Below are 14,899 nucleotides of genomic sequence, written 5' to 3' on the forward strand. Positions count from 1 at the left end.
GGTTATCTATTCGAGAAGATACAATGAACGGGAGAAGTGAGGCAAGCTCCTCTTGAGGTGTAATGGAAAAACAATGAGTGCCAGGTTTTGTTCATTTACTACTATTAAATACGAAGAAGGAGTTAAAAACAAGGTCTCCTGTCACATGGTCTAGATGGAATTAGACTTGGGCAACCTACATCGAGACTGAAGATAAGACTGTGCTCACACTCCCTTTTATTCTCAGGCGCAGTGATACTTTGCAGAGCTGAGTTCAAAGACAATTTGAATGGCAGACCGCTGGAGTGATGATAGATTATTTAGGTGGGAAGGCATGGTCAGTACACCCACAAGTACCTGGGGTACCAGCTTGCGTGCCGCTAGCGAGTAGAATATTACAGAAGGGAACAAGCGTGCCAACCAATTGTAGAGGGCCACGTAGTAAAGGGCCCTATAGTTTGAAAGCCAATAAAATGTTGCGTATTTCATGACCTGACTCTAGAGACCCAATTGTCATCCTATCCCCCATAGAAAGTATACCTAGATTTTCCCCGTAGACCAACCACAACCCCAAGTAGGTTTTCTTATTTTGCCACGTAATATGACGTCAATGATGATGAATTTTCATTATATAAATCTAATTTTTTTATGAAATGCTTTGAGACATCTTGGGAGAGATTTGGGTGAATGTCCATTGATGTTCATTGTACTCCCTGTTTTAGATAATTGCTAATGAAACAAGTTATGTTTTGCCAACTTCCTGAGTCGGTCTTATTATTGGTGTCAGAGTAAATTCTGCATCCCCATCCATCAAATAAATCGTTACTTCGCTTAAGGGGCCTACGGGTTCATTGTAATGAGGCACAATGTTTTCTGTTGACAGGCGCACTCAGGAAATGCAAGAGGAAGTGACATCCATCCATGGTGATGTGATTCATTTGAATCTATGGGCCTCATCACAAGTCTGCCGGCAACCCTTAAAAGTGGCGGTAACTGAATTAGCGCCGCCAAGACCGCTTTGCTGGATCATGAGCCGGCGCAAATACTGTCGACTGCAAAAGCAAAGCAGCCGGCGCTATTACAGCCCGCGCAATTACAGCCAGCCACGCAAGGCGCAAACAGAGCCGCATCACAAGTCCAGTGCAATTAGTGGCGAAAGCTGGTGCAAATACTGCTGAAAACACAGCAGTTATACAGCTTTCCAGCTGGAGGTAAATGAACACAGGTGCCTGAAATGAAGCCACAGGTGATCCCATCCACCCCAGAGGACTACATAAGGCACATCCCTACCCCAAACACTGTTTCCAGCACCATGCTGCCACTAGCCACTGTGAGTTGGGACAGGCAGCTGCTCATGCTGCACCTAGAAATAGTACAGTAAGGGGTTGGTGGGGGGGTCCGAGCCCAAATAAGGCGTGCACCGGTCCGCATGGTTAGGCACTCGCCCTGGACCTTCACCGACAGCCAGTTCACCCTGTACAGCCTCAACAGGGAGACCATAACGGAGCTGCCCACCACAACACAGGATATGACAGAGCAGGATCAACATCCAGCTGAAGCTAGAGTCCGCCCTACAACCACTTGGAACTGCCACCTTCCAGCACTCTGTGGCCATGAAGCACGGCATGGCACAGCCCACATTCTGCACAGTGCTGGACCAGGTGCTTTAAGCCCTCCTATGGCAAGTGCAACACCACATCTCACAGCCTACCACCCCAGCCCAGGGCAATGCCATGAAGGCATAGTTCCATGCCATTGCTCTAATGAAGCAGTGTACCGAAACCACTAGCACAACCACTCCATGAATGTTCAGGTGACCTGTGACACCAACGTGTACATCAATCGCTGCTGTATCCGCTACCGTGGTTCCAGCCACAATGCCATCGTCCCATGGAACAGCACACTGCCAGGATACATGGAGAGGCACAGAGGACAACAGTGAGAAAAGCCAGCACACATGCGCCGAGAAGCACGTGTCCAAATGGGGGCGGGCGGGGGGGTGCAAATGACTACACAAAGGATGGCATGACAAGTGATTGGGAAATCTGTACTACACCCCCTCCCACACCATCGTCACAGAACAGACCAAGGAGCATGCACCTGTCGTACTTACCTGCGTGGAGAAGCAGTAGTACACATACAGTAGCAACAATATATACCAGCATGACTACAGGTACCACAATGCAACACGCACGTACCAGATCAATGCTGACAAATGGCCATATTGCTCCACACAACAAACACCGTGCCAGTACCACAGCCAAGCACCCATGTGAGACCGGCACCACATGTCCAGGGAGGGCCCATGGGGTACCCAGCATGCCACATGCATGGTGGAAATACACTGCCACATGACAGCCACCATGTCCGCTGCACATGTCACCGACAGACACCTTACATAACATCTGCTGCAAGGGAACTGGGTGCATTTGGAGCACGAACAATGCCTGACACGAGTGACAATGCGTGCACAGACATGGAATTGTCACATGATGTGAAATTAAGGTCAATGTGAATGCACAAGTAGTCCATAGAGCTGATATTGTGTATGTCCACCACCACACCCTACACCGTGTCTAATGCCTGTGCCTTCCCCATGCAGGTGACTCCGGATCCCCACAGCTGCCTGGCTAATGTCCCCTTTGCGTGATCCACAAACACTGCAGGATATTGCCTACAACCCTGCTCACAGCTGGATCCGTGTGTGCATCGAGCGTACATTAGGCCGCCTGAAGGCACGTTTCCGCTGCCTCGACTGTACTGGTGGAGCCCTGATGTACGCTCCAGCGAAAATGGGAACAATTGTGCTTGTGTGTGCCATGTTGCACAACATCTGCCTGAAGAGAAATGTCTCACTACACCCCCGACGTGGATAAACCGCCCACAGCGGATGAGGAAGCAGTGCCTATGGCTGAGGCAAATGCCCGCATTGCCAGAGATGACGTGAGGGATGGGTGTTTGGCACGCCAGGGACTGATCGACAATATCTTCTTTTGACACCTTCACATGGCACATGCCATGCATGACGGTGTGACCCCACCCACACAATAAACAGGACAATGACACAATCAAGAATGTCTTCGCATTGATGAAGTGAAACATTTTTGTGTAGTGAAGTGCCCCGACTATCCCCTACCCCTTCCCACCACTAAATCCCCATCACACAAAGCCCCTCCCTCTTCCAGCACCAACTCCCCATTACGCAATCCCCCCTCCCACCACCCACAGCAATTCCCCATCACACAATCCCCCCTCCCACCACCAACTTCCCAGCATGGTCACTCATGGCAATCAGTGTCCCAGAGTCCTTCAAAACTGACCTCTTCCCGCCCGCTCCCACTCATGCCAGCCCCTGGTGATTTTGGGCACAGGAGGCACTGTGACTGTTGCTGCAGTGTCCCCTGCTGTGACCCCTTTGTGGGTGCGGTTGATGTGGATGGGATGGAGCCTGTCCCAAGGTTGTGCTGGCGTTAAACCTCCATGCTCTGCCGGATGGCCCCTGCCAGTGCAGAGACACATTGTGTAATTTCCCTGACCCGTTGGGCATACAGTGTCAGGGCGGACGGGTTGGCCGCTGTCTCTGCCCTGTTTCGCACCATGGCTATGTTGGCCTGCAAGTGTGCGGAGTGTGTGTGGTCAATCTCCTCCATCTCCTGCTGTCTGCGCTCCATGTCCTCGAGCCTCCGCAACAGCATGCTGCGTGTTGGAGTGTGCTGTGTGGGTGAGGGGCTCTGCATTGGCCTAGGGATGTATGCAGACGAGCCATATGAGGGAGTATCAACATCAGACTCTGGTGTCCATGCGCGCTGGCGGTATGGAGGGCTCTCCGGGGAGTGTGGCCCTTTGACAGGTAGTGACACTGGGCTGGTGTCCCCCTGTGGCTCCTCAGTCGCCCTGCCAGCAGGTGTGGCCTCAGTGTCTGTGCCTCCGGCTGCGCGTGTGGGTGCTGGTGGCAGCAGACCTTGTGGGCCTGAAAGCGCTGCTCTCTGATGGGCCTGCAACAACCTCCTCCTCCTCCTCCTCGGATGCCTTTGGTGATGCGAGAGTGCCTCTAGGGGACATAGGAAATGTTGTCAGGTATGGTGCAAGCTCGCACACATACGGGCTAATGTGCATGGTTGGTCATAGGAGGATGCATGTGGACCCAGCGTAATGGGGTTTCTTGTACTGATGGGTGTGAAACCCATGGCCTGTTGGTCTTTGGCCTGTGTGTGGGTAGGGCAGGGTGTCCATGCTAGGGTAGTTTACGTCTGACATGCATGATTGTGGTCCTTCATGGCCCCACATCCCCTCCCTGGGTGACATGCACATGGTGGGGGCGATGGCTTAGTCCATGTCACTGTCATGGCTCTATGGGGCACTGCTGTGCAGCCAGATATTTTTTGGGGAATATGTTTGTAATATTAATATACTATTTAAAAACACAGTTTACAACTATTATGGAAGAGTGATATAAGGACATTAAACCACAAAATTGATAACTGAATTTTCTGGTTTCTTTGTAATTTGTATGAGCTAATACTATCCGTTACTATAATTTAGAATCTTGGTCTCAAAATCAGGAAGCATTTATTTTATAATCACAGAAGATGTCTGTGTAATTTCTAAATGTTGTTGGTAAGGCACTGATTGAAGCCAAAACTTTTACATCAATTCTTATTTGGTTGTGACAGTGGAAAGATGACACATAGGGCCTCATTACGAGGATGGCGGTTACACGCTGGTGCAACCGGCGGGTTGCCGTCGTCCCCCTAACACCGAATCTGCTGCCTGATATCCCAGTGACACCGGGACATTACAAGTCCCGGGGCCAGGGATATCGGCAGTGGATTCGAGAAGTTCCCATTCCCGTGGAGTCCAACAGGACTCAACGGGAATGGGTTCACGGAAGCACCAGCACCGTTGCTAACGGTGCTGGTGCTTCCATGACAACTCTGCTTTCCGGGGCCGTTGCACCCGGCAGGTGAGACCTGCTGGGCGCTGAGGCCCCGAAAAGCAGAGTTGTAGTCTGCCTGTCCGGAAAGGGTGCCAGTACGCTGCTACCGGCACCCTTATTTCCAGACTGGCAGACTTATGAGACCCATAGTTTCACTATAATACCATTGTTAATAATACTAGCTGCTAGCACATTGATTGAGGTCTTTTTCCAACATTTTCTTTCGACATCACACAATTTAGTTGCCGGAATTGTACTATTTGGGTGCAGTGAGCAGCCTATGTTACCCTTGAAGAATGCGGCTTATATGATGTACCCTTCCACATTCCATACTTAAGAGTTGTAGTTTTATAGATCCTGATCATTCTTGATAAAGACTATATAAAGGGCAAATAATAAAGGTGACTGGTAAAGATGTTTTTTCTGGAGCCCTCTAGTAGTGCATGCACAAGTTGTTCTCCAAGTTAGTTCAAAATTCAAAATATTCAATGATAATGTCGTTGCAGAGTGCGCAGAGTCACAGACTGAAAACAAGGCCAAGGTTTGTGCAAATGAGAAATTACTTACTGTGATGTTCTTTTTATGGATTCTTCTCCCGCAGATTCCTCATCTGATAGATATCCTCATCTAACTCTGCTGCTTGGAAAAAACTTCGGCAGGAGGCGTAGTGGACCTCGACATGGCTGTCGATCCGTCTTGCTTAGTGCTCGATCAGCGGGCGTGATATATACACACACATATACACATACCCCACGTCACTATGTCCCACAACTCAGGTCCCCCCCTTTTTTCCGAGCTCGACCACTACAGAGGAAAATAGCGAGAAAAGAAGGCAAAACAGCCAATAAGATGTTAACAACAAGCATCTCAACAGGATGAAAAACTTTGCAGAAAGACTCTCACAGAAGCCAGAATCAATAAAAAATCTTTTTTTTTTTAATTGATAAAACATGCGGCTTGCCAGACAGAAAGCGGTCACTCCGGGACCATCACCAGGTGTCTACTCACTAAGATAGATGCACACCAACTGCCAACACGTTCTGACAGTCTAAGGAACTCATGGTGGCAACAGTAAAGACAGACACAAGTGATCACAGTTCAAGGGTGTTTATTAAATTGTATAATGGGTGAGAAAAACACCTAATCTAAACCTAGATCGAAGATGGGAGCAAGCTATGAACATCAAATAATAAGGCAGTCCCAGTGGCGTCTTGGCAAATAAAAAGGGCCTATACTAAAAAACCTATTGCCAATCCTTACAACTAAGTTACAAAATAGTGTGGGATAATGGTCTCAAGGAAAGAAAGAAGTGTTCATAAAATGATAAGTCAGGGTGGTATGGTTGGGGTCCCCCTTCCCAACTTTTTTTTAGCAAGGGACAAGGCAGGCCCTTTTGAGTACAGCACACTCCTGGGCCTACTACTACCCCCAGCAACCTAATCACAGGCACCCCAAATAATCTTTGTTCATCAAGGTTAGCGCCTGCAACCTTGGGCCCAGCACAATTCGGTTTTTACTATCGGTCTTCGTTGACTCACTGGCTCTGCTGAACTGTCAGTTTCTTGTCTCGGAAGTCAAAGAAGGCACTACAGCAGCAAGCGCTTTCTCCGCTTTGGCTAACAGCGCGGGGGAGCCCCATGTGCCGTTGACAGCTGTCACACCACACACCAGCTGGACTTCCCGGTTTTAGGATTTCCCTTACGGAGGCTTTGCGGGTCTGAATCGAAAAGGGCAAGAGCAGTTCCCCCTTTGTCGTCCCTCCAGGTCTCGCCGCGTTTCTTCCTCCATTTGAACCTCCGGTCCGGTGTAGCTGTTCGGCCTTCCTTGAAGTGTGCTTTCATGCTCTGCCTTTTATCCCTGTGTGCAAGGGAAATGGCCGTCAGGTGTGCGTAGTTATTGTCAATTGCCTGACTCAGCCTGACCCTTGTTTTGGGACATGCCAGGAAGCGGATCGGGTGTTAGTCCGTTGTCTGTCACGTGTGTAGGAAAGTATTTGTGTTGGAAAGGGGGGGGGGGAGCTTCTAAGTATCCCAAAGGGCAGGAGGGGAAAAGGGGCTTATAAAGGAAGGGGGTACCACGTCCTCGTCAGTTGGTGTCCCACTTCCACTCCCCGAAGACCACCCTCCATCCAGGTGATCCTTCCCCACTGGTCACCCCCAGGAACTGGATCCAATAGCGATAGCCGTGTCCATCTCCGGGGACTAGCGTGTGAGATATCTTCCGGTTTCTAACAGCAGGGATGGATGGGAGGGGAGATAAGGAATCTGCAGGAGAAGAATCCATAGAAAGAACATTAGTCATTTCTCCTTCAATTGCCTTTCTCCCACAGATTCCCCAACCAGTGGAACAATGGAGGCGGCAAGAAAGTTCACAGTAACAGATTTTGGAGCTATGCCCTGCCAAAACGCACATCAGTCCCACGAGCAACCTCCAGACTGTAGTAACTGGTAAACGTATGAAGTGAAGACCATGTTGCCGCATGGCAAACATCCATAACTGGGACCCCCTTTTGCAAGATCGTTGATGCAGAGACCCCTCTGGTCGAGTGCACCCTGATGCCAGGAGGCAGGTCCCTGCCTGCAGACTGATGGCATTCTGCAGTGCACAAAATAATCCACAGGGATAGCGTCTGCTTTGTTACAGCAGCCAGACCTTTTCACGTTAGAGAGCAAGCCCCAAATAGCTAATCGAATTTATGAAATTCTGACGTCCCTGCAACATAGAAACCAGGCCCTTTTGGGGTCCAGCTGATGAAAGTGCTCCTCTTCCTTAGAAGGGTGTGTCAGTGGGTAAAAGACCGGCAGGTCTATGGCTTGTAAAAGGTGCAACTCAGATACCACCTTCAGCAGAAACCCTGGCATTACTTTGAGACCTTTTCCCGAAAGAATCGCTTAAAATGTGGGTCTACAACAAAGGGCCTGCAATTCGCTGACCTCCCTATCTGATGTAATGGCAACCAAGAAGGCTGTCTTCAGAGTGAGCAGCCGCAAAGAACAGGGGTGCATGGGCTCAAAGGGAGCCGCCATCAAGAAAGTCCAAACCAGATTTAAATCCCAATCTGGGAGAAATAAGGGAGTTAGAGTAAACATATTCACAAGGCCTTTCAGGAATTGGGCCATAACCGGGATCGTAAAAAATGAACCTTGATACGGGGACCTCTTAAACACAGACAAGGCCGCCAAATATCATTTGACTGTGGTAACCTGAAGGCCCGCAGAGGCCAGTGACAGAAGGAACTCAATCACTGTAATGGTGGGGCAAGAGATATGATCAATCTCATGTTCCCTGCACCACGCCTCAAATCTTCTCCACCTGCATGCATACAGGGATCTCGAAGATGGTCTCCGAGCAGCCTGCAACACCTCGAGTACCGCCTCAGAGAGGCTCCAGTTCTCATACCTCATCTTCTCAAGAGCCACGTATGTAGGTTGAGGGATTCCGGGTTCGGGTGAAGCACCCGACCTTCCGACTGGGTCAGGAGATCGAGGCAACTGGAGAGGTGGGCAGATGGTCAGAGTACCATGTCCTCCTCGCCCAGTCCAGGACGATCAAGCTCATAGTTGCTCGAAACCTCTTCAACCACCTGAGAACTCAGGGGATGATGGGAATCGGAGGAAAGGAGTAGTGGAGAGGTTAGGTCCAATCCACCAGAAACACGTCTCCTAGCGCCCTGTTAGCTGGGAATTCCCTCAAGCAAAACTGTCTGCACTTCCTGTTGGATTCTGAGGCAAACAGTTACACTGGTGGGGTACCCCAGCGAGAGAAGGCTCTAGGACTTCCTAGCACACTTCCCACACATGTGAGACCATGCTCTGCCTGCTCAAAGCATCCGCCAAACTGTTCTCTGTCCCCGCTAGATGAACTGCAGAGACAGAGATCCGGTTCTCCAATAGCCAGAACCACAGCTGCATCGCCTCTGCAGAGGGGGAGGGAGAGCATGCCACCTTGCTTGTTCAGTTATTGCATGGCCACTTTATTGTCCGTCAGAATCAGGACATGCTTCCCCTTCAGAGACTAGCTGAAAGCCCTAAGGGGCCACGTGATAGCTCGCACCTACTGCATGTTCATGTGCCACCTGGCTTCCATTGCCGACCAAAGGCCGTTCACCTGCAAGTCCTTGCAGTAAGTGTCCCAACCCTTCAGAGACACATCTATGACCACATGGGCCTGAGGCCATGGATTTCAAATGGGGTTCCCCGCCATGAGATTGCTACTGTTGGCCGACCAACCAAGGCAGTTGAACACAGACCTGCACACCCTGAGGGAATCTGTGAGGATTCTGAGGTACTGGGATTGGCGCTCTAGGAGACATTGTAGAGATCTCATGCGCAGCCTGGCCTCTGGCACTAGGAAAATACAGGATGCCAGGAGGCCTAAGAGGTGGAGGAAGGAAGCTGCTGGTAAGGCAGCGTGGTTCCAGAACAGGTTCACCATCTGCACAATGCTGTTGACTCTCTCCTCGGGAGGCTCAGGCTTTCCCTACCCAGGTGTCTAGGACTGCCCAGATGAACTGAAGCCTCTGGACCGGTGTCCCGTGGGACTTCTTCAAATTCAGGGAGAAGCCCAGCCTGTGGAGTAGTGAACAGGCGTCCTCCAGGTGGGACAATACCTGCTCCGCCGACTTCCCTCGGATCAACCAGTTGTTCAGGTACGGGAAGGTTTAAGTTACTTACCTGTAACTATTTTTCTCCCCACATGGGTCTGGCATGGATTCACGTGCTCATAAATATTCCTTTGCGTCAGGCTGGGAATCCTCAGTAAAAGAAAACAAAAATCACTTTTAAACTATTTCTTCTCTAAACCAATCAATCACTGTCACCTGGGTCATACTGCCCCAACCAAGGACAGTCCTCTCCCTAAGCTCCACCCCTGGTGGCCATCTTCATATTTGGTAAGCAAGTAAAGTGGCAGTATAAACCAGGAAGAGCCACTGTGGGGAAGGAGGGAGGGTTCATACTTGAATCCATGCCAGACCCATGCTGGAGCACAATAGCTACAGGTAAGCAAATCAAACCTTCTCCAGCCTGGGGTCTGGCATGGATTCACATGCTCATTTATTTATTTTGTTATTCATTTATTAATCATGAATAACGATTACACAGCAGTACATATACACAACCACAGGAGGTGGCAAGGCTTAACAGAAGCAATAACGCTCACCTCTGGAACAGACTCACCTGAACTGAACAGGTTGCATAGCACCGCTTGGCCAACTCGGGACTTCTCCCTGGAATCCCTGTCAACGCAGTAGAACCTTGTGCAGGTGTGCGTGGACCTCCACATAGCAGCCCTGCAGGTGTTGAGCCGGGGCACACCAGAGAGAAACGTTGTTGTTGCTGCGATGGCTCTTGTGGAATGGGCTCTCGGCTGGCCTGGAAGAGGCCTCTTAACTAGCTGATGACAGTGCATGATTCATCGAGAGAGCCACCTGGAGATGGCAGCCTTCGACAAGGCATATCCGCGATTCAGAGGACCAAAATTGACGAGGCACTGCAGCAGCGAAAGAAGTTAAGGAGCATAGATGAAAACTCACCAAGAAGATCAAAAGAGTCTCAGATGGGCACAGAGTCAAGCCAAGGATGAAGGAATGGTCCCTCCACAAAGGAGGTGATCCAAGACGTTCCATGATTAAGCAGAGATAGTGTCGGAGCATCAGCAAGCCATTATGGAGAGCAGCCAGGCAGCAGAGATGCGCACACTTTAGGGCCAGCAAATTTAATGAGGGCTAAGAGGCCCTCCACCGACCCCTGCCCACCTCCCTCCCTGCAACCCACGGATTTTGGCAGCCATTCAATCCTGGATAGCCAACCAATCTCCATACACACACAAACGTGGATTAAGATGTCTGAGATACTCATCCAGCCAAAACCAGACAACAGTCAAATTAATGGTTCTTGGGTAGGGTCTGTCCAGAGTCTATCAAGACAGAAACGCCATTTTGGCCATTTCTCATGGTCCAATGAAACAAAGAAAGACCACAAATCAAAACTGCTGTTGCACAGTCTTTTAATATGCATAAGTACACAAATGGCCACTACGTATGTACACTTGGCTAATATGTACATTTGGCTACTAATGCAGTAAAAAGGTCACAGGTTGGTGTAGCCATAAACAAAACCTATCTGCCACAAGCATACTCCGCAGCACACTCTGTGTAAGAGACCACACTGGGGGAATGAAATGGGGTGCTCAGGGAGCTTCCATATCATAGTAGTTATATTGACGAACCAGCGCAGCACAACAAAAAGAAGTTGGCACTGTAGGGTTACTACTGTTGAAGTCCCTCTGACAAACCATCCAAAGCAGCTTTGGAAAACTTGTGAAGACTTTGAGGAGTGTGCACTGTGGCAAACCAGAAGGAGTCAGACAAACACATCACTTCAAAGGTGTTTATTTAACTTAAAAGAAAAACACCAAACTGTCTGTATTGCTAAGAGGGATTTCCCTTCCTATCAACTAAACTAAGGGCACTTGTCTTCCTCAGTCCAAAACCTATCACCTACCTGGCCTTTCCAATTTAAGGATAAAATAATTGTAAATATAAGTCGGCGTACTATGACCTTTGCTCAGGCTTCTTTGTACCAGTCTTAATCTGGTATTGCAGGATTTCTTTCAGGGTCTGTGTCACAATCCCAATGTTCGTGTTCACAGTTCATCCAAGAAATGTTATTCAGTCCTTCCTTGGGCTCCTCAAGGAAAACGTAAAGTCATAAAAAAAATAAACAATTTCTCAAGTTGTTTAAATGGATTGATGATTCCCTTAATCAGTCTTCACCAGTTGGGTTGTTCACTTTCTTGTTCCGATTGTATACAAAGGGAATCTCCCATTTCTCCTGGTTTCTCTGCTTCGATTGGCTGACTGAACCTTCCAGGTTCCCTTTTACTTGTAGCTTGCAACATTCCACTTATCTCGATAGAGCACTCAAGACCGCTGTGGTCTTCCGACTCCCTTAGCTCTTGGGGCTGTCCTGTGAGCTTCTGCCAATGTCCAATACTTGGATTTCTAGGGCTTCCGTAACCCTCTAGAATATTCTGTCTATGGGTGTCGAACTGACCCATAAGTGATTTTACTCCACTGGCTCTTCTTTCCCTTTTCAGGTTTTGTTTGGGTCACTTCCTTCCATCTTGGGGAAGCCCGGCACCTTCACTGTCTTCGGGTGTGCTCCAGCGGAGGGGTGTCTCTGAGGAAACATTGTTGTTCCTTGCTCTCTTCAGCATCTCCATCAAGTAAGCGTTTGGCTTCCTTATTCCGGCCCCTTCAGTGCTTTCGTCAGTGCTCACACTGGGAACGGGTGATTTGTTCCTCCTTGCACTCTGGTCTCGGTGCTTGTGATCACAGGCCCACCACGGCTGCAGCGTGCCTCGCCACCAGGTACCATAGGGTTTTTCCCTTCTTCGCCTCTGCTCCATTACACTTCCCGCTACCGGCCTCCCGGCATCTCTCTTCTGTGTCCTGGTGCCTCCATGCCACCGCCATCTCCGCAGTGGAGCGTGCCTCTGCCCCTTCAGGAAGTGGTGTTGTCAGAGGATCGCCTCTGCGTGGAATTTCTCACTCTCCATTCATGATTGGTTGTTCCTTTATCCTCGCTGCCGTACTTCTACTTCTGTCAGTATGTTTTGGGTTTCTATCGATGGATATGACATCAGTCTCTTCTACTCCAGTATAGGAGGCAGGTATTTTTTTTAGAGGGAGTTCCTAATAGGAATGGGAGTACTTGTCCTTTCAAGGGGAGTCACTCCCAGTGAGATCCCGCTTTCCCAAACCCCTTGGGACGGTTTTGCTTAGCGGGCACACATCTCTAGCCTCAAATGGGGTGGCTACCCTCTGGGAAGAAGAGACAAATTCCCTAGATTCATCACAGCGCAAACTGGCTTAAAGATCCAATCCTTAAACCGCGGAGTTATTTTCAGGTGTTACCAAACAATACCCTCAACACTAATGATGTCCATAATGAGTATATGATAATTAATTTGTTTATCAAACCAGATTGCAGTGTCTCTCCAAGCTGTCTTCTGATATGGAACAACATCTATAAGCAACATTGAGGGCAAGATTACTTTTTGAAAAGTACTAAAAAACAAATTGAAAAAACCCAATTCTTGTGCTATTACCCCTACTGCCCCCAACACTTCTCTTTATATATTTTCTTCCAGCCCTTTTACTATCCGGCACAACCACTCTTCAGCAGTCATAGGCTGCAGTGAACACTACACAAAAATAAAGATAACATAACAGAAAGAGGATCATGTCACCTTCTTTAGGACATGCAATGAGATCAAACAAAAACAGATGACACATAGGATTAAAAAGCAGGATGACTAGCAGTAAGCAATATTTAACATATCATTAAATGGTGATGTTTTAACAATACAATAACAAAAATGTTAAGAAGCATATGGACATGTTACCTTTGACTCAAGCTTGTTAATTTCATTCAGTAAACGTTGCTTTTCCTCTTCCAAATTAGTTCTTATCCGTATTGTATTCTCCAGGCAGGACTCCGACATACACAGTTTTTTCAACGCATCCACAAGTTCCTGTTGCACTTGCCTCAGTTCAGCCTAGGGAGCATATTGTTAAGCTGTTATTAGTCAGTGGTTAAGATAGCTGCATCTCACTTATTAAGCCCAACAAGACAGACCTGTGTGTATTTCCATGCATAGGGGACGTTGCTGGTCAGTTGAGGCTGGACTGCTGCTATTGGTGGCAGTACCAGACTGACTGCATATGACTGGTCCTCTTCTGCAATGGCTGATACTGGCTACAAAATGGTGGTGTATAAGGATGTCCAGATCACTGCAAATGGTTAAGATGAATTCAAAAGTTTCCACCCATCACATTTTTTGGCTATATTAAGTGGGAACATTGCATGGCCTTTTTTTAATTGGAAAAAAAAGAGAACTGTAAAATGATTCTCGTATGAGGAAGAATGTAAACATAAAAACATTGCAAGAAAAGGTTAAGAAAACATGAATTCTGATGTAACAGCGAATGATGTGGGTATTAAGTCTACAAACACAATAGCACCTACTAGTGTAAACATGTCTCGTGTTATTCCATACATGGAGTCATGGAGTATTTCACTAACTTTCACCAAGATTTTAGATTCATCAGATTACTAGACAGGGTTTTCCCTGTTTCTTTAGGTGACTGGGCTGACTAGGAATCACAGTGAGATGAGGTGAAAATGCAGGGTGGTATCAAGATTGTGGCCTGCTAACTACTGTGAGGGTGTAGAAGTAGGGGACTGACACACAGGTGGCATATTTTTGGCTAAGGACTTATTTTTGGTAAAACAAAATAAGAAAATCCTAGCTGTCCCTATTACCAAGAGGGGTTTCCCTGCATCAACCAAATATTAAGGACTTCATCAGGATGTCCGTCCAAAAACAAATAGTCCACCGTCGTTGTGAAAACCTGTTTCCTTCCCTTACTCTCTAAATCAAACTATGTAAAGTGATGATCTTCTTGGTCCAGAAGAATGGCTTCCTTCTTCTGGATGATGAACTAAAGTTCACTTTCGGGTGATGAAAAAGCAAAGGTCAAAACCAAAAGTCTCAAAAGCTTTCTTGATTTGATACTCTGCCATTGTACATGGAAAAGCAAGTCTTGTATCTTCACAGTGGTAGTGAGGAATGACTCCCTCTCCCGCTAACCTTCCTCAGGTTTCTCAATACCTTTCACAGTGCCAGGATAAACAACTTCCTTCTTCTGGCCTTTACTGTGCAGTTCACGAAGTCAGTGGGAATGACTCCCTTCCCCGGATCTTCCTTGGGATTCTCATAGTGCCAAGGAAACGACTCGATTCCCTTGGCTTCTCATATAATGTACACAGACACCAGGATGAGGCGATTCCCCTTCCCTGGCCTTTCTCAGGCTTTTCACAATGCCATGAGAATGACTCCCTTCTCTTGGCTTCTTTACAATTCCCCTGGCCTTTCTTCAGGCTTTGTGTGGCACATACAACCCACAGAATTGTGTAG

The 14,899-nt window shown here is 48.2% G+C and overlaps 1 protein-coding gene across 5 annotated transcripts in view; it reads right to left on the reverse strand.

Annotated features, from left to right (window-relative positions):
- ANKRD26 (ankyrin repeat domain containing 26) overlaps nt 1-14,899 on the reverse strand; it is a 915,250-nt gene that overhangs the window by 331,279 nt on the left and 569,072 nt on the right. For all 5 annotated transcript variants that reach the window (XM_069627947.1, XM_069627948.1, XM_069627949.1 and 2 more), the window contains one exon: nt 13,325-13,477. In XM_069627947.1, the coding sequence (XP_069484048.1) occupies nt 13,325-13,477 (153 nt within the window). The remainder of the gene's footprint in view (nt 1-13,324; nt 13,478-14,899) is intronic.

This window comes from Ambystoma mexicanum, chromosome 12 (genome assembly GCF_040938575.1).
Source record: "Ambystoma mexicanum isolate Mex_15411 chromosome 12, UKY_AmexF1_1, whole genome shotgun sequence".
NCBI lineage: Eukaryota > Metazoa > Chordata > Amphibia > Caudata > Ambystomatidae > Ambystoma > Ambystoma mexicanum.